The sequence below is a fragment of the Kogia breviceps genome, chromosome 8 (assembly GCF_026419965.1).
Source record: "Kogia breviceps isolate mKogBre1 chromosome 8, mKogBre1 haplotype 1, whole genome shotgun sequence".
NCBI lineage: Eukaryota > Metazoa > Chordata > Mammalia > Artiodactyla > Physeteridae > Kogia > Kogia breviceps.
This window is the reverse complement of record NC_081317.1, coordinates 67,664,562-67,683,169: the sequence shown is the minus strand read 5'-3', so window position 1 is coordinate 67,683,169 and position 18,608 is coordinate 67,664,562. Positions and strand designations below refer to the sequence as shown.

General features: G+C 40.6%; 1 protein-coding gene across 2 annotated transcripts in view; it reads left to right on the top strand.

Moving 5' to 3' along the window:
• Positions 1-3,536: 3,536 nt before the first annotated feature.
• The window catches only part of RCL1 (RNA terminal phosphate cyclase like 1), a 64,930-nt gene continuing 49,858 nt past the window's right edge, over positions 3,537-18,608 (top strand). The window contains exons 1-2 of one of the 2 annotated variants that reach the window (XM_059071902.2): positions 3,537-3,915; positions 18,387-18,458. In XM_059071902.2, the coding sequence (XP_058927885.1) occupies positions 3,780-3,915; positions 18,387-18,458 (208 nt within the window). In that variant the 5' untranslated portion in view covers positions 3,537-3,779. The remainder of the gene's footprint in view (positions 3,916-18,386; positions 18,459-18,608) is intronic. The other variant, XM_059071907.2, reaches the window with a different exon arrangement.

The window sequence follows — 18,608 nt, the reverse complement described above, 5'->3', positions numbered from 1 at the left end:
ATAAATTAATTAATAATAATAAAAAAGACGGTATATATGCAGAAATGTACTTGTGAATAGTTATTGTGGGAGCCCAAAGGAGGAGCACTGGACACAAACATTCATCCTAAAATTGGAGTGGTGTAAGCATTAGTTCCAGGCTGAGGTGAGAAAAAGCCCATTGAACCATTATGATTTGAATAAAGGAGACGATGAGCTAGCAGAGTGGGTAGAAGTGTGGTGTTCAGTAACTTTCTTTATGGACTGGGAAGAATCTGTTTCTACTCTGGCCCCCAAATCCACTACTGAGCCAAGTACACTTTTATCATTATTAAAGTGGAAGTATTTGTGGAAGTGATTACAAAGGTATATGTCATTTATCATTTAGTGTGAAAGAAAAATCTATGAGCAGATTTTAAAAAATTGTAATGGACGATTTTGAAAATAAACAAAAGTAGAGAGAACTGTATTATAAACCCCTATGTACTCACAACCCAACTTTTGAGGTAGTTGGTGTGAGGACCAAATGAGATCATGTGTGTAGAGCCTTTAGCATATAGCCTTAGTCTCAGTAGGCTTTCAGTAATGGCTTGTGCACCAGTCAGGGTTCAATCAAAAAAGCAGAACCACTCACTAGAGGTTTATTGTAGGGATCTGACCTTATGCTATAGTGGAGGCTGGTTTCACAGTCTGTATGAGGCTGTCATCTTTGCTCCTGGTGATAGAGCCCAAAGTCAGCAGGATCAGCTGGAACCTGCATCAGTCTCTCACTGACTCCAAGCCTCTGACTCCAGTGATGGGAGTGACCGGCAGAAGATGGTGTCCTTTGTCGTGGAGGTAGATATACAGCTGGCCTAGGAGTCGGAGTTGCTAAGTAGGATCAGGTGGAAGCTGGAGGAGCTTTGGGCCTGGCTGCTGCTCCATGCCAACAAGGTAAGTACGTGAGCTGCAAGAGAGCCTGGCACCCTGAAGTGACCTTTCAAACATAAAAAATGTGGCTGTGACTTCACATTTGCCTTTGAAATCTCATGCACGATGTTTCTTGTGGTTTGCTAACCCAAAATTATGCAGGGAAGGGGATTCGGGGATATGTAGTTTCATTATGCATTACTGTGTAACAAACTACCCCTGAACCCATAGCTTAAAATAGTAACAATCATTTATTTAGCTCAATTTGGGCAGGCCTCAGTGAGGATAGCTCATCTGTGCTCCATATGGTGTCAGCTAGGGTGGCTCCAAAGACTTGTCAGAGGCTGGCTGGGGACTGGAATCATCTGAAGGCTTCCTCACTCCCATGTCTGGCAGCTGATGCTGTCAGCTGGAACAGCTGGCACTAAATCTTTGTGGTCTCTCTGGCATGGCAGCTTCATGGTAGCCAGACTTCTTATTAGAGGTTCAGGGTTCTGAAGATATGAGATGAGAGAGACAGTCAGACAGACAGTGACAGAAAGGCAAAGTTTTTATTCTGGTTCTGCCATTTATTAGTGATGTCACTTTAAACAAGTCATTTATTCTCTCTGAACCTCAGTTCTCAAATATTAAAAATCAGAACTTATATTGGAGTTGCCCTGAAGAAGACCCTGAGGCAATAATTTGAGTGAAAGTAGTTTATTTGAGAATTAATCCCACGAAATATCAGAAGGGAGCTAGGAAGGATACGGGGAAGGGAAGGAAGCCAGTAAAAGGTACTTAAGCAAGTAACCCCTGTAGGCCAGCGGTCCCCAACCTTTTTGGCACCAGGAACCGGTTTCGAGGAAGACAATTTTTCCACGGAGGAGGGTTGGTTCAGGCGTTAATGCGAGCGGCGCTGAGCTGCAGATGAAGCTTTGCTCGCTAACCTGCCGTTCACCTCCTGCTGTGCGGCCCTGTTCGTAATGGGTCTCGGACCATTACCGGGGTTGGGGACCCCTGCTGTAGGCAACTGAAGATCAAAATCTCTGGGGGTCCCTGGGGAAACGCTGTAGAATCTATGTCTCAGAGCTATCTCACCCAAAGTTTAAGGGCGCTGGGATTATTTATACATCATCCCCCATCAGCCATTTGTTGAGGACTCTGGGGTGGGGGGGCGGGGCATTAATTCCCCAGCACCTTTGCCCTGCTGAGTTCCATACAGGTGGGAAAAACCCTCAGACAAAGAGATCTAGGTGCTGTTAGAGGAAAATTAAGCAGGTTTGCACTGAAAATATAAGAGCTGAAGGGATATGAACAGGGCACAGACAGGGGTTGCTACAGAAGATATTAGTTGTTTTTTAAGGTTGTTGAGTAATTAAGATGAGATGATATACAAAACATCCACTCCTGGTGTGATGGTTCCTCTCCTTGCTTTGGCATCCTCCACAGCAGGATTCAAGGGAGGCCCTCAGAAGTCCTGGAGCTTTCAATACTGTCAACTTCCTAAAAGAAGTCTCAAGAAATGGCAATAATGTGCATGGATTACCCACCTCCCTCAATGAACTTCAGGGCTGATTCTGTTAAATTCTACATACACCTCTAATAACCTGTCACCCTATAGGAGTTCAGACCTTCCAGTGGTTCCTCATAACTCAGTCTTACCCACATAACGCTAGCCACCTTCTTTAATCTTACTCAAGCTCTGACCCCTTCCAGAATCCCCTCTTCCCCCATGTGTTCTGGAACTCATGATCTGGTGACATTGTCCAAGAATCGCTACAAACCAACCGTATTATGGTATTGGACTCCCAAGTTTGTAAACATTTTATAGATAACTGCGTTATCTTTGAAGGTTTTTGAGCAGAGGAGTGACATAATCCAATCTTTGGGAAGCTTTTGGTGTGCAGGATTAGAAGAGGATGGGAAAGAGGGAAGAGCTCTGTGTGTGTGTGTGTGTGTGTGTGTGTGTGTGTATAAGTTATTACAACTATCCATTTTAAGGCATGCAAAATGGGAGGACCTGACTTGGCAAAAAGCACAGTGGCTGTAAAGGGAAGCCACTGATGTGAAAAGGGTAAAGCTTGGTGTCTCATAAGTAATGGCCTGGTGTCGGAAGACTGGTTCCTGTGCATGCTGCCACTGCCAGCCTTGCAATGTTCCTCGAGTCTTCCCCCAAGTGTAGGGCGGGAATGGCACTACCTCTCAGGATTACAGCGGGCGCAAGGGGACAGGGCCGGCTGCGCGCTCAGCACGGTGTCAGCAACAGGGTAAAGCGCGCCAATCCTGTTTTCTATTAAGAAAAAGGTGGGGGAGCTAATAGCATACACATCCCAGAGGTGGCCGTAAGTAGTGAGGCTAAGTACCGGGCATGTAGGAGGAACTCAACCCCAGTCCATCGCCTCCCCTTAGCCCCACGCGGGGAAAGACCCCACGGAAACTGGTGGGGAAGGCGTGCTCCAGCGCCTCCGCTCCCAGGCCGCTCCCCCGTCCCGCGCTCCTCCAGCCAAGCGCTGTTGCCGGGGCCGGGGCACCGCCCAGCTCCAGCGCAGGCCAATGGTAGCGTGGCCCGGGCACCGCCTAGCCCCAGTGCAGGCCTATAGCGGTGCGTCCAGGGCACCGCCCTGATCCTGCACCAGCCAATAGCGGAGTGGCTCGGTGCGGGGTCCGCCCCCAGCCGGGCCGGGAGGCGGAGAGGCGGTCACCGGCTCCGCCCCACTCCCCTCTGACCCGGTGTATCGTCTCTCTCCCTTCCTGTTCCAAACCACGTGGACGCGCCTGGGGCTGCGGGGCTGCGGGAGGGAGCCCGGGCCGCCACTGCCGCTGTCGCCGTCGCCGCTGTCGCCTTGATATCCGCGCCTGTCCGAAGTCGTCTCGCCCCGGCCGCCCGCGCCGTTGCTGAGGGCGTGCACATGGCGACCCAGGCGCACTCCCTCAGCTACGCGGGCTGCAACTTCTTGCGCCAGCGTCTGGTCCTGTCTACTCTGAGCGGGCGCCCTGTCAAAATCCGAAAGATTCGGGCCAGAGACGACAACCCCGGCCTCCGAGGTAACTCCGGGGCGGGCAGCGCGCAGGGTGGGCGTGGGGCGCGAAGAGAGACCTCGCTGGTGCCCTGGGGGCCGGCGCACAAGGAGCCTCCGGGGCGCGTTGGGGAGGGCTCATCGCGTGTCGCCCCCATACCCGAACGAACGCGCCGGAGGCTGTGTGGTAGGCGGGGCCGCGCACCGGGGGCTGAGCTATTCTGCGCTTGGCGCTCGGCGTCTCCCGGGAGCTGGTAGTAAACAGCTACACGTTTTCCAGCATTACGTGTGGCAACATATCCCAGCTATCGCCCCCTCGCTTGTCTTGAGTCCCTCTTGCTCTCGCTGTAAACCTCGCAATGGAGAAAAACAGTTTGTTGGACCGAAATATGGTGAATGGGCAGATGTAAAGATGGAAGGAGATTTGGAGCGAAAAATACCGCTGGTTGGTTTTGTCCCCTGTCCCAAAACAGGTCTCAGAAGCAGCTGCCCCCTCGGACACCACTGGCTGTCCCTGTCCGTCATGATTTCTCGGCTGCCCTCGCACATCTCCTTGGGTGTGGATTAAATAATTTTTAAAAATTCTGTGGTTTTTTTCAGCAGTGGCTGTGATTGATTTGTGCAGGACAGGAGCTTTGAGATAAAATTTTAACAATCATGGATCTAATTGCCTTGACTTTAGTAAAGGATTGGTGACAAGCGCTAAACTATAGGCTTCCAAGCTCTCTTTTTGCCCTGCGAAGGTGGATAGATGAAAAATAAGGCCCCATTTAAACCCATATGAAGTTGAATTGTCTCTGAGTTTCAACTGGCCCCCTGGAATGACTCATATATTTAGAAGCTTCTGTCTGGTTATCCCAAATTGGGAAAATCAGTTCAAGAAAAGAAAGGAAAAACCTATCTGCAAATTGAAGGAGGAGAGGGTTTGTGGTTGGTCCTCAAAGCTTTCTGGGCCCTGTTGATGTGTTTAATTTTGCACTGGCTCCTGTACTAGGTGGCCAGCCTATTTCATCATCAGTCTGAATGCATCTTCTGGATGGTTACATTTCTGCTTCTCTTGAATGGTGATTGGTTGCACATAAGTGGAAAATGCCATGTCATTGATGGAGATAGAAGATTAGGAAGGAAAGAATCAGATGAACCTCTGTACCATGGAGAGGAACCAGGTGACAGTAACAAAGGCTTGTGTTGGTATATGATTATTACTGCCCTCACTGTACTGCTCAAAAACACTGAAGAAGTTGAGGGACCCCTAGCATGCTTTATGCTAGGTGCTCTTCCTCTCAACATTCCTTGCCTTTATTTTGAGTCTGGCCCTTGGACAAAGCAATTGCTTGACTGCTCTACTCTGTGGCATTCCCAGCCAACTCTCCCCTTGACCCCTAAATTAGCCTAGAGAACTCACCACTAGCTGGATGTGGTGAGAAGACAGGCTTCTACTTCTATGGAACACTGGGGATAGCTTTTTTTTAAAAAGAGAAATAGAAGTACTTTAGCCTGGAGACCTGCAATTTCTAATGGAAATATAGTGCCCATAAGATACAATTTAGTGATGTTTCCCTTTCTCCCGCGTGCACTGTTCGTGAGCATCTCTTCACTGCCACACACATGAACGGGGCTTGGCCACTTGGCATTTTCCTGAAAAGATGCCAGACTCTGGTACCTGGGGAAGGTAGTACTGGTTGGCACATATGCTGGTATTTTATGTGGAACACTATGTATAGTCTTATTTGCCTTACCTTATTAATATACTAGGGGGGAAAAAAGAGACCCCTAATTTAGACTTCCTTGGCTGGATTCAAGGCCTCAGGAACACTATAGACATTTGCTTAATTTCTAAAGAGGGAACTGAGATATATGAATATACATGTGTTCATAGACATATATATGTGTCTTTGTGTACATACCCAAGTGTAAGTAAGTATAAGTGTATATACATGCACACATATACATAAATACATGTAGCCCCTGACACATGATATGTGATCATAGTGAAACGAGTCTGGTAGCTTGATTGGACATGTAGCCAACGGACTGTCTTATCTGTCATATCCCTTTCTGACTCTTCCTGACTCAGGTTCTGAGAGTTGGAAAAAACTCAGCATTTGCAATAAAATCTTCAGCTCAAGTGCAAGAATTATATCTCCTGAAGGTGCTTGCTTAAATATCCCCTCTGGTGTGAGCTCTGGAGGATGGGGATGGTGCCTCTGAAACAGTCATTCAGAAAAGGTTTATTGAGCCCCAGAATGTGCAAGGCTTTGTGGAGGTGTAAATGCGAGAAGCTAGTTGCCCCATTCTGGAGGAGCTTTCTAAGCAAGAGCTGAGAGAGTAGCCTGAGTACTTTGAAGTAGGAAGTTGTAAAGGGGCTCAGCAGAGTTAGAGCAAAGGCTTCCCCTGAGGTTATGAAGGAAGGCTCTCTGGATTTTCTGATCTGAACGGATAGGATTGAGATGGTGGCTGTAGGAATCATTGTTGGTGAAAGAAACAGCTTTTAAGTCAAAAAGTTCTTCATTTCCTTTATTATGTGGCGGTAAAATCTCCATTTGTCATGGTCGTAGTAGCTTGGGAGTTAAGAGCTTGAGCTCAGTTAGAGCTCAGTTTGAGATGGGGTTCTGCTTTTGCTATTAGCTGCTGGACCTCCTGAGCCTCAGTATTTTCATCTGTGAAGTGGGACCAATACTACTGACTTCAGAGGGTTATTGTGAGGATTAAATAATATTTGAAAGTGCACTCAACAGTGCCTGGTGTGTAGGAAGAATAGATGTGAGCTGGTTTTATTATTATGTAACTTCTGTCCACTGGTATAGTTCTATTCTCTGGCATTTGAAATCTTTTCCTGCTTCTATATGGAAACTTTTCAAATATTTAAAGAGAATTATGTCTTTTCTCTTTTCTTTTCAGTCTAAAGGTTTCCTTTTAGGTGATGGCTTCCAAATATTTGTGTGTTATATGTATAATGTAGTGGTTCTTAACCAGGGGCAGTTTTGTTCCCCATGAGATATTTGGCAGTGTTTGGAGACATTTTTGGCTGTCACAACTGGGAGGCTGCTCCTGGCACCTCCTGGGTGGAGCCCAGGGATGCCGCTAAACATCCTACAGTGCACTGGACAGCTCCCCACAAAAAGAAGTATTCTGTCCAGAATATCAGCGCTGATGTTGAAAAACCCTGGTCTAATAGACTTAATTATTAACCTTTTTCTTTTCCTCGTATCCCTAATGGTTGGGAATAGCAGCATGAGGTACTAAGAAAACTGCATAAAGATTCAGAAGGGGAGAAGACACAGGTCAAACTCTGTGACTTCTGGCAGATTTGTTAATCTCTTAAATAAAACTGCCTCCTTTGAAAGAGGAATTGTAAAGAATGAGAAGAATTTGAATCCCAAAGAAAGATGATCCTGGAATGGTTTTTATTAATTATGCAGCCACATGTGTAATTTTTACTTCACTCTTGAGGAACATGAAGGATTATATTGTCTCATTAGACTCTTTCCATCAGTGAGGAGGAAAGAAATATTTTTTTGTTGCTGTTTTACTGAAGGTAAAAAAAGGCAAGACATAGTTAAGTAAGATAGCTGGTGAAGTTGAATATCCAGTCAGTGACAGAGGCGGAAACAAAAGGCAGCCAGCTCCAGCCTGGAAGGCCTGTTCTCCCATCTGACTGCTTGGTGGACTTGAGTGTTCCTCAGATTATAAAGCAGCTGTCCAAAGTGCTTCTGTTTCTGGGTTTCAGGAGGACTGTATCTTGCAGGGTTCACTTGAGTTAGCATTTTCTGGATAAGGTGAGGTCCATATGGAAAGAATTCCACAAGAATGATAATTTTTTAAAGTGGGAATACAGAAATGATGGACTTGGGCAAGAGCCCTGGTTTAGCAGTTAGGACGCGGGACTGCTGCTACCCAAGTCCCTGAATAGGTCACATGACTAAGCCTCACTGTGAAACTGGAGAGAGGAGTTATTTGGTCTTAAGCAGATGAGATTCTGAAAAAGGAGGGATAAGTGGAATTTTAATGAAAAGAATCCTTTAAAATGTGCCGAGGAAACATACCACATAGAGATCCTTAAAGGTAAAATATCTTTTGACAAACTGATACATTGTTTGGGGGATAAATCTGGCTGTTCATAAATTGGATCTTCTAAAAGGAGGATTGTAAGGGAAAACTATTTTTATCCTCTACTTTCAATACTTATGACACCAGATGTGTGGGTTTTTCTCACCACTCCAAATAATTCTCCAATTCTCAGTGGATGTTCACTGGTGTCCTACAAATTTAACTCAATTCTGACACTGTCTCGGTGGTGATAGCATCAAATCCCACAGGTTAAGGGCTCAATCCCACAAGACTCCCCTCCACCCCCTCAGGTGCCAGTCACAAGTCCCAGTCGTAAGTCCAAGTCACTCATACCTTTGGTTTCCCAGACCCCCTCCTGGGGTCTGATAATTTGCTAAAATTATGTCTCATGAAGCTCAGGGAAACATTTACTTACCTTTACCAGTTTACAATAAAGGATATTATAAAAGATACACATGAACAGCCAGATGAAGAGGTACATAGGGCCAGGTTCAGAAGGGTCCTGAAATAGGAGCTTCTGTCCTTGTGGAATGGGGTTTTGTTACTCTCCCAGAATGTGGATTTTTTTTTTTTTTTTTTTTTTTTTGCGTTTCGCGGGCCTCTCACTGTTGTGGCCTCTCCTGTTGCGGAGCACACGCTCCGGACGTGCAGGCTCAGCGGCCATGGCTCACGGGCCCAGCCGCTCCGTGGCATGTGGGATCTTCCCGGACCGGGGCACGAACCCGTGTCTCCTGCATCAGCAGGAGGACTCTCAACCACTGCGCCACCAGGGAAACCCTTTTTCCCTTTTTTTTTTTTTTTTTTTTTTTTTTTTAAACCAACCTGGAAGTTCTCCCTTGTTCAAGAGTTTTTATAGGGCTTAATCTCTAGGCACACCTCCACACCCCGCCCCACCCTGCAGAAGTCAGTGAGTAGGACTGAAAGTTCTAACCCTCTAATCATTTGGTTTTTCTGGTGATCGGCCCCATCCTGAGGCTGTCTAGGGGCTCCACCCTAAGTCAACTCATAGCATAAACTCAGGTATGCTCAAAAGGGCCTCTGTATATGAATAACTTTAAAGAGACTCCTGTGGCTCTGGAACTTTCAGGGGGTTTAGGAGCTCTGTGCCAGGAACAAAGACCAAATACATTTCTTGTTATACCACAAGGATGCACCTGTACTTTATTTCAGTATTGTTTGGGACTCAAAGTTGTTGATAACTAGAATTGGGTAGAGCATGGACTTGAGGATATGGGGAGGGGGAAGGGTAAGCAGTGACGAAGTGAGAGAATGGCAGGGACATATATACACTACCAAATGTAAATTAGATAGCTAGTGGGAAGCTGCCACATAGCACAGGGAGATCACCTCTGTGCTTTGTGACCACCTAGAGGGGTGGGATAGGGAGGGTGGGAGAGAGGGTGATGCAAGAGGGAAGAGATATGGGAACATATGTATATGTATAACTGATTCACTTTGTTGTAAAGGAAAAACTAACACACTATTGTAAAACAGTTATACTCCAATAAAGATGTAAAAAAAAAAAAAAAACAGAAGTAGAATCACAGATGTAGAAAACAAGCTTATGGTTACCAGGTGGAGGGAGTAGATGTACTTTTGATGTATTTATTGAGGAAGGAGCTCCATGTCCTCCGACTCTGCCACCTTGAGTCCTGCCTCCTTTCCTATGGTCTTTCTGAGCATTGTCAATGCTGATGCATATAGCACTGTTCATTCATTTAGGCTGCTAAACAGTATTCTACTGTGTGAAAATACCACACTTAATGTATCTGTTATCCAGCTGATGAAAACTTAAGTTGTTTTCAGTTTTTCTTTCTTAAAAACAATGCTTCAATAGATTTGTGCCTAGAAGTGAAAAAAAAAAAAGAATTGGGGGAGGCCTGACGACTATACTAATGATAAGAGTAGATTTTATATTCCTACCAGCAATGTAGGAATGATTCAGTTTCTCTGCATTCTTGCCAGCATTTGGTGTTGTCACTATTTTTAATTTTAGCCATTCTGATTAGTGTGTAGTGCCATCTTCTTGTTTAATTTGCATATTCCTGATGGCTAATGATATTGAACAACTTTTCATGTCTTTTGCCATTTTCTAGTAAGATATTTTTCTTTTTCTATTAGATTTTGAGAGTTCTTTACATATTCTAGTCCTTTGTCAAATATGTGGTTTCCTACTATTTTATCCCACTCTATGGCTTGTCTTTTTATCCTCTTAACATGGTCTTTTGCAGAGGGAAAGTTTTAATGAAATAGAATTTATCAAAGTTTTCTTTTATTGCTTGTGCTTTTGGTGTTAAGAACTGTTTGCCTAGCCCTAGATCCTGAAGATTTTCTTTTTTTTCCTAAAAGTTTTATAGTTTGACATTTTATATTTAAGTTAATTTTTTTGTATGAGGTTTAAAACTTAGGTCGATGTTCATTTTTTTTGCCTATGGATGTCCAACTGCTCTAGCACCCTTTGTGGAAATGGCTATCTTTCTGCCATTTAATCACTTTTGCACCTTTATAATAAACCAGTTGGGCATACTGTGTGGGTCTCTTTTTGGGTTCTCTGTTCTGTTCCACTGATCTATATGTCTGTCCCTTTGTCAGTACCACACTGTCTCGATTACTATATAAATAAAATAAATTTTGAATTTGGGTAGGCTGATCCCTCCAACGTTATTCTTATTTTTCATGATTGTTTTAGCTGTTCTAGTTCCTTTGCCTTTTCATATAAAGTTTAGAATAATCTTGTCTTCATCTATACAAAAAAATCTTGTTAGGATTTGACAGGAGCTGTGTTAAACCTATATGATAACTTAGGGAGGGTTATCATCTTTACTGTATTTGAGTCTTCCAATTCATAAACATAGTATATCTCTCCATTTATTTAGATCTTTGTTTTCTTTCATCAGCATTGTGTAGTTTTTAGCATATAAGTCCTGTACATGTTTTGTTAATTTACACCTAAATGTCTCACTTTTTTGAGCAATTGTAAATGGTATCTTATTTTAAATTTTGGTCTCCATGTGTTTTTTGGTAGTATATAGAAATACAATTCATTTTTTTTTTGGATATTTATCTTGTGTCCTGCAACCTTGCTGAATTTACTTACAAGTTCTTTTTTGGGGGGCTGCATTGGGTCTTTGTTGCTGCGTGCAGGCTTTCTGTAGTTGTGGTGAGCAGGGGATACTCTTTGTTGCAGTGTGTGGGCTTCTCATTGTGGTGGCTTCTCTTGTTGTGGAGCATGGGCTCTAGGAGCGCAGGCTTCAGTAGTTGCAGTGCATGGGCTCAGTAGTTGTGGCACACGGGCTTAGTTGCTCCATGGCATGTGGGATCTTCCTGGACCAGGGATCAAACCTGTGTCCCCTGCATTGGCAAGCAGATTCTCAACCACTGTGCCACCAGGGAAGTCCCCTACTTAAAAGTTCTAAGTGTGTGTTTTTGCTGTTGTTGTTGTTAGACTCTTTGGGATTTTTTGTGTAAACAGTCATGTCATCTGCAAATAGGAACAGTTTTATTTCTTCTTTTCTGAACTTTATGCCTTTTATTTCCCACTTACTGCAGTGGGTAGGACTTCTAGCACTATGTTAAATAAAAGTCATGAGGGCAAGCTTCCTTACCTTGTTCCCTTTCTTAAGGAGAAAGTGTCCACTGTTTTGCCACAAAGTATAATGTTAGCTGTATATTTTTTTAGATGTTTTTTATAAAGTTGAGGGAATTCCCTTCTATTCCTATTTTTCTAAGATTTTTTTTTGTGTGTGTGTGAATGAGTGTTGTTATTTTGTCAAATGCTTTTTCTGCACCAATTGATGTGATCATGTGATTGTTCTTCTTTAGTCTGTTAATATGGTATATTGCATGGATTGATTTTCAAATATTGAAGTGGCCTTGCATTCCTGGAATAAACCCCACTTGTTCATGGTGTGTAATTCTTTTTCTGTATTGCTGGATTTTATTTGCTAACATTTTGTTAAGGATTTTTGGTATATATTCATAAGTTATACTGATTTGTAGTTTTCTTTTTTGTACTTTGTCTGGTTTTGGTATTTTAAACTAAAATAATACTAGCTTAAAATGAATTGGAAACAGTTTCCTTTTGGTCTTCTAAAAGAGATTGTGTAGAATTGATTTTAGTGCTTTAAACATTTGGTAGAATTCTCCAATGAAACTATAAAGGCCTAGAGATATCTTTTTGGGGAGCTTTAAAAAATATGCTTTCAATTTCCCGAATGGTGATAGGGCTATTTAAATTATCCATTTCATTTGATGAGTTGTGGTAGTTTGTGTTTTTTGGAGAAGTGGTTCATTTCATCTAAATTGTTTTATATATGTAGAGTTCATAGTATTCCCTTATTATCCTTTTGATGTCTGCAGGATCTGTAGTGATATTCCCTGTTTTCCTGATGTTGATGATTTGTGTCTTTTTTTTTTTTTTTCAGTCTTGCTAGATGTTTGTCATGTTATTTATCTTTTTAAAGAGCCATCTGTTTCACTGATTTTTCTCTATTTTTCTGTTTTCAATTTCATCTGTTTCTGCTATTTTTATTATTTCCTTCACTTCCTTTGGATTTATTTTGTGCTTTTTCTAAGTTGAGGTGAGACAGATTATTGGAAACCTTTTCTCTTTTCTAATGTAGGCATTTAGTGCAATAAACTTACCTCTCAAGACTGCTTTAGCTGTGTCCCACAAATTTTGATATGTCATGTTTTAATTTTCATTCAGTTCAATGTGTTTTTTTCTTGCCTTTAAGACTTCCTCTTTGATCCATGGATTATTTATAAGTGTGTTGTTTAACTTCCAAGTGTGGGTATATTTTCCAGTTATCATTTTGTTATTGATTTCAGTTTGATTTCATTGTGTTTGGAGAACATGCTCTGTATTCATTTCAATTACTTTAAATTTGTTGATATTTTTTAATGGCCCAAGATTTGGTCTATCTTGGTGTATGTTCCATCGGCTCTTGGAAAGAATGTATATTCTGCTGTTGTGAGTTGGGTATTTTCTAAATGTTGATTGGATCCTGTTGGTTGATGGCATAGTTGAGTTCTCCTTTCAGTTTGAACAGTTTTAGTTTTATATATTTTGCACCTTCATTGTTTGGTGCATTCAGTCTTGCTCTGTCTTCTTGGTGGATTGGCCCTTTTATTATTATGTAATGTCCTGCCGCATCTTTAGTAATTTCCTGAGGTGGAGGAAATTCTCTAGTGCTTTAGGGTTAGAGAAAGGTTAGGTTAGAGAAAGGAAAGGACTAGAACTAAAGAAATTGGATACAAATAGGAAACTTGAAGGTGGTAAAAACAGCATAAATCAGAGAAATAAGTTGCCCTTTGTTGATTTCACTTCTTTTACAGGTTTTTACATAAGCAAAATAAAATGTCTAGGAAAATTTGAAGGTATGGGGCAAAAAAGTAACCTTCAGTGATGGTTATTGTACGTAAAGCAGCAGTAAAAATTTTTTTGTGCAATAGTCTAGCATATTTCTACTTCTGTGGGATAGAGTTCTAGATGTGGAATTGGCAGGTCAAAAATTACGCTTTAAAAAAAATGGGAATGTGGGGTCAAATCAAAGTGTGTGTTTTGCTTAATTGGTAAGATAGCCTTTCCCTTAATTGTTATTTCTTCCTTTTAGTGACGCTGTGTTTTTTAAAGATATATTTAATCACATTTCTAGTATCATGGTAAACTTGAGAGATGATTGGGTTTCTTTGCTTTTCTCATATTTTAAAAGAAGTTATTACTTTGAACTTGATTTTTAAAAATAAACTTATCAAATTATACTACACATTAAGAAAAGTGCACAAGCTTAATGAATTGATGAATTATGACTAAGTGGATATACCCAGGTAGCCATTATGCATGTCAAGAAACAAAACATGACCCGCAACCCACAAAACCCCTCTCAAGCTTGCTTCCAGTCACACCATTTCCTCCCATCCCCAGCGTAAACATTAAATTGACGTTTACACCATAGATTAGGTTTCTAAAATATTAACCATGGTTTATATAGGTGGAGTCATAGAGTACGTATTTAGTGTGTGTCTGGCTTTAATTCTGTATTGTGTTTGTGAGATACATGTTTGTTGTAGCAGCAGCAATAGTTTGTGGATTTTCATTGCTGTGTCATGATACTACATTTTATTAATACATCACAATTTACGTACTCTATGTTTAAATAACTTCATCAGTGCTCCTTTCTGTTTATTACTTGATAAATTTTCGCATTCCCTTTGTTTTGGGTTGATCTTTTGGTGCCTTTTTAAAAATTTGTTTTATCGGTTTTGATTTGTTATCTTTTTACATAACCATCCATTTTAATTCCAAATGTGTCAATAAATAATAGAGAATAGTCTACCATAAAAGCTCTCAATCTTTTGTATTAATTATATTTTTTATTTTATTAATTCACATTTTCTTTCCTTTACAAATGAATGAGGCTATTGATTTGTGTTGTAGTTTTTTCAATGAATTAGCTTGATTTTTTCTGCTATATTTTCCATTTTGTTTATCTCTTCCTTTGAGATTATTATTGTCATTGATTTTTTGGCTTGAAATTTTGTTCCATTTCTAAAATCTCAGTTCATTGTTCTCTTGCTTTTCTTTTTATTAATTACTAAAGTGTTTAGAGTGGTAAGTTTTTCTTTTGTAGACTCCCATATATTTTGATAAAATTGTATGTCTCTTTAATATTTTTCTTGACCTATTCATAATTTAGGAAAGATGTTATGTAAATATTTCTTTAAGTTAAAATATAATTTATTATCTATCACATTATGCATAATTACATAAAATACGTAAAGTTTATATGTACCTTATTTTCAAGTGAGCAGACATCTTTTAATTTATTCTCAGACTTGGGTATATGTTTGTAATTTCTACCTTTTTGGATTTAATGATGAAAATAATGACTCCTAATTTCATGTGTTAATAGTTTGCTGTCTTACCTTTTAGTTATCTCTAATAAAATTGAAATCACACTGTACATATTGCTTAAAATTTTTTTCCTTAATATAGTGTGAACATTTCCCTGTGTAATTAAGCAGTTTTTAAAAAAATAATGGTTATATTGTATTATAAATATCTTTCATAGGCTATTTAATGAGAGCATTGTTTATTGGCTCTTTAAATTGTTACAATACCTTTATTTGTATTTTTCAATTTAATTTTTATGTATTTTTTAAAAACACATACACATGACATGAAATTCAAAGGGAACAAAATGGTTTACAAAGTCTGTCTCTGTTTGTCTGTCTGTCTCTTTCCCAGTGTTCTTTCCCTGTGAAGCAAACAGTGTCGTTGGTTTGTTGTGTTTCTTTTCAGGGCTGTTTTTCCCATAAATAAGCAAGTACACACTTTTTCCTTTCTCAAAGACCATCTGCATCTTACTTTTTTCCCACTCAGTATACTATGGAGATGTTTCATATCAGTATATAAAAAAACCTTATTAATTTTATAGCAGCAGAGTGTTCTGGTATGTAGATGTGTGATAATTTATTTAAGCAGACTAATATTTCTAGAATTTGAGTTGTGTTACAATACTTTTAAGTGAAACTGCTTACTGAGATTTGCTCCTTGTTTTTAAAGTATAGATCTTTAGATTGTATTCCTTCCCTTGCTCCCCTTCTTGGAGACATGGTTTTGCATTTCTTAGTGAGGAGTGGGTCGGGTTGATGACCACCACTAAGGGTTCTAGAAGTTACCAGCCCCTTTAAAGAAATGATGAGTTCACTTCTTTGGGGGCTAGGGAAGCGGGGAGGGCAGTAGGTATGGGAGTTAGTATTTAAGAAATCCTGAAACTGATGGTCCTGATAGTACAGATTTGTTTAAAATATGAAATACAATAACATTAAAAATTAATAAGATGTAAAACTAGTCTTATAGGATTATAAAATGAACATCTGTGTGATCCCATCCAGGTCAAGAAATAGAACATTGTGCACACCTGTGTGCCTCTTTCATTCAGCACTCCCTTCCCTGCCCCTAATGGTAGCCAGTCTCCTGACCATTATGGTCTTCATGTTGATTCTCTTTCTAGCTGTGTAACCTAATTATGTATTCCTAAACCATCCAGTAAAATTGTGCTTGTGCTTATTTGGGGGATTTTTTCCCCCTAATGTTGTTAGATATCTGACGTTCTGTACCCTTAGGAGCAGTCTTGAAGAAGTGAAGGGGCAAGGAATCCTATACATCTTGTCTTAATGAAGTTTGAGACTTCAATCTGACTATTATTAGGTGAACTTGAGATCTTTTTCATACCAGGTGATGGAGCTATATCTTCACTGTTACCAGGATTCTGGAACTAGCTCTGGGTTGGTTCTTTGAAGTACTGCTTCTGAAGCACCTGTTTACTGTGACCAGGGGATGGTCCTGCCTGGAGGTCTCTTTAGGTGCCCATTCTCTTCCTACTCATGTTCCTCTGCTGGGCGTTTTTAATTGTGTTCATGCTCAAGAGCCACTGTGGATTACAAAAAAAAAAAAAAAAAAAGCAGAAAAAAACTACTTCTAAAGTAATTTTGTTTTCTTTTCTTTCCTAATCTGTAAAAGCTATGGAGTTGATCATCTTGGGCTTTATTCATAAATGCTTGTTCCTTGCACTGTGAAAGCTTGAGCAAATCAAGGGTTTTCCTTTTTTGTGCAGAATACCTTGCATTTTCTGTAAACATAAGTAGAAAGTGGCATTGTATTATATAGATCATGCCTACTTTTTAAAAATATAGAATATTCTCTATAAAAAGACCATGAAATCATTTCTAGTTCGATTTTGTAGTTGAGTTACTTTTGAACTTTTGTGTTGCTACTTATACCACAACCTAATACACATAAAAGTATATGTAAAACTGAGACTAAAATTTCATAAACAGCACCCTTACTATGTAACTCTCATATTGTTTATTCTGTCCTAATTTCATTAAAAATAAATGTAGACTGGGAACTTATTAAATCATCTGCAGAGTCCTTCAGTTAAATCACTGCCTACATTTGAAAGGTACCATGATTTTCTAGAGGAAGAGGTTGACTGTGAGGATTAAACTGAGTTATGGTGTGGTTCAGAGCATGGAGTTTGGAGAAAGGCAGGCTTGGGTTCAAATCCTGCCTCTGCCACTTGCCAGTTGTTTAACCAGGGCAAGCTAGAGGGCATTCTTGGGCCTCAGCCTTCTGTAAAATGGGAAACACTTCCTGCTTACTGGTTATAAGGATTACATAGGTAAGCATTAATACACAGCTGCTGTTATTAGCCATTATGTCTTTTTTCAGGACTTTAGGGAGTTTCTCTGACTTCTGGCCCAGTGCTCTGTGTACAGATTGCAGAATCTGCTATGACAGGAGTTATGGGACAGTGTTAAGTAACAGAACAGGTAGATGGGAATTGCTTAGTCGATCTGCTTCACCCTTTGGGATCAGTTTAGGTGACTTCTAAGGTCTGTGCTCTCAAACTCTGCTAGTCTATTATAGGAGTAGGAACTGCCTGAAAGCGTCAGGCAGTCACCATGCCTTCAGTGCAGAAGACTTGGTCTTCCTTGTCCCCGTTCATGGGAGGGAGGTTGAAGCTAAAGCCTGTGTGTGTGTCTGTGTGTGTGTGTGTGTGTGTGTGTGTGTAAAATCTACCGAGGAGGACAGAGGACGTTTAATCCTGAGTCTTCACTCTACCTCTTCCCATATTTCACATTTAAAATCTACCCTACCCCACCTTGTAAAGAATAACCAGCTTTTATATTCTAGATAACAATTTATTCATAAAAGTAACAGAAGCAAATTTACACATTAAAATTTAAACAAGAAGACTAAATTCATATAAAATCCTACTATGAAGAGAAACCTATTTATTAACATTTTGTATTTTTTCTTCCAGTCATTTTTCATGCATTAACAAGGTGGCAGTAATACTGTATATTCAGGCACCTTTGTAATAAAATTAAAAACTGAACTGATTAGATAGCTTCTAGATCAGTAAACGATAGAGGAAAGGAGCCAGGGATGCTTTGTTGAATGGGAGAGACGGTAACCTTTTACTGCCTCTGAGACTGACGTGTGGTCCTCGATTTAATTTTCCTTGTGAGGTATTCTGTGGCAAGTAAGAATTTGAGTTTAAAACTCTTTCCTACTTTCTGTTCTTTCTCCCTTATTTGGCACACACTCCTGCGGTCAGAAGGACAGGTGGGTGTTGTTCTGCTAAAATTAATATCCCATTAGATTGCTGGTAGAGTTGCTATTTTTTGGTGGAATACAAAAACGGAGTTGTTTCTAATAGTTCTACTAAACATATATATACTAGTCAGTGCTTTTCAACTGCTTCAGATTCCTTAGCCAGTGAGCCACCCAGGTCCTGAGAAGAACCCAGGTATGATGCGGGAAGTAACCTACCCTGCACTGCAGTACTTGAATGGGATGTGCTCTGGAAATGGTGACCTAACATGAGGCCAATCTGTTTCCTTTTCACCCCACAGATTTTGAAGCCAGCTTCATTAGGCTGTTGGACAAAATAACTAATGGTTCTCGAATTGAAATAAACCAAACAGGTAAGCTCCTTTTCTTCCCATTCCTTAAAGCACCTACATGTAATACTTAAATATTCCTCTGTTATTCACTCTTTTTGATGGTATAGATATTGTATTTGGATGGAAAGACCTGGTTTCCTATCTGTGATAGAATTGTCTGGAGATAGTATG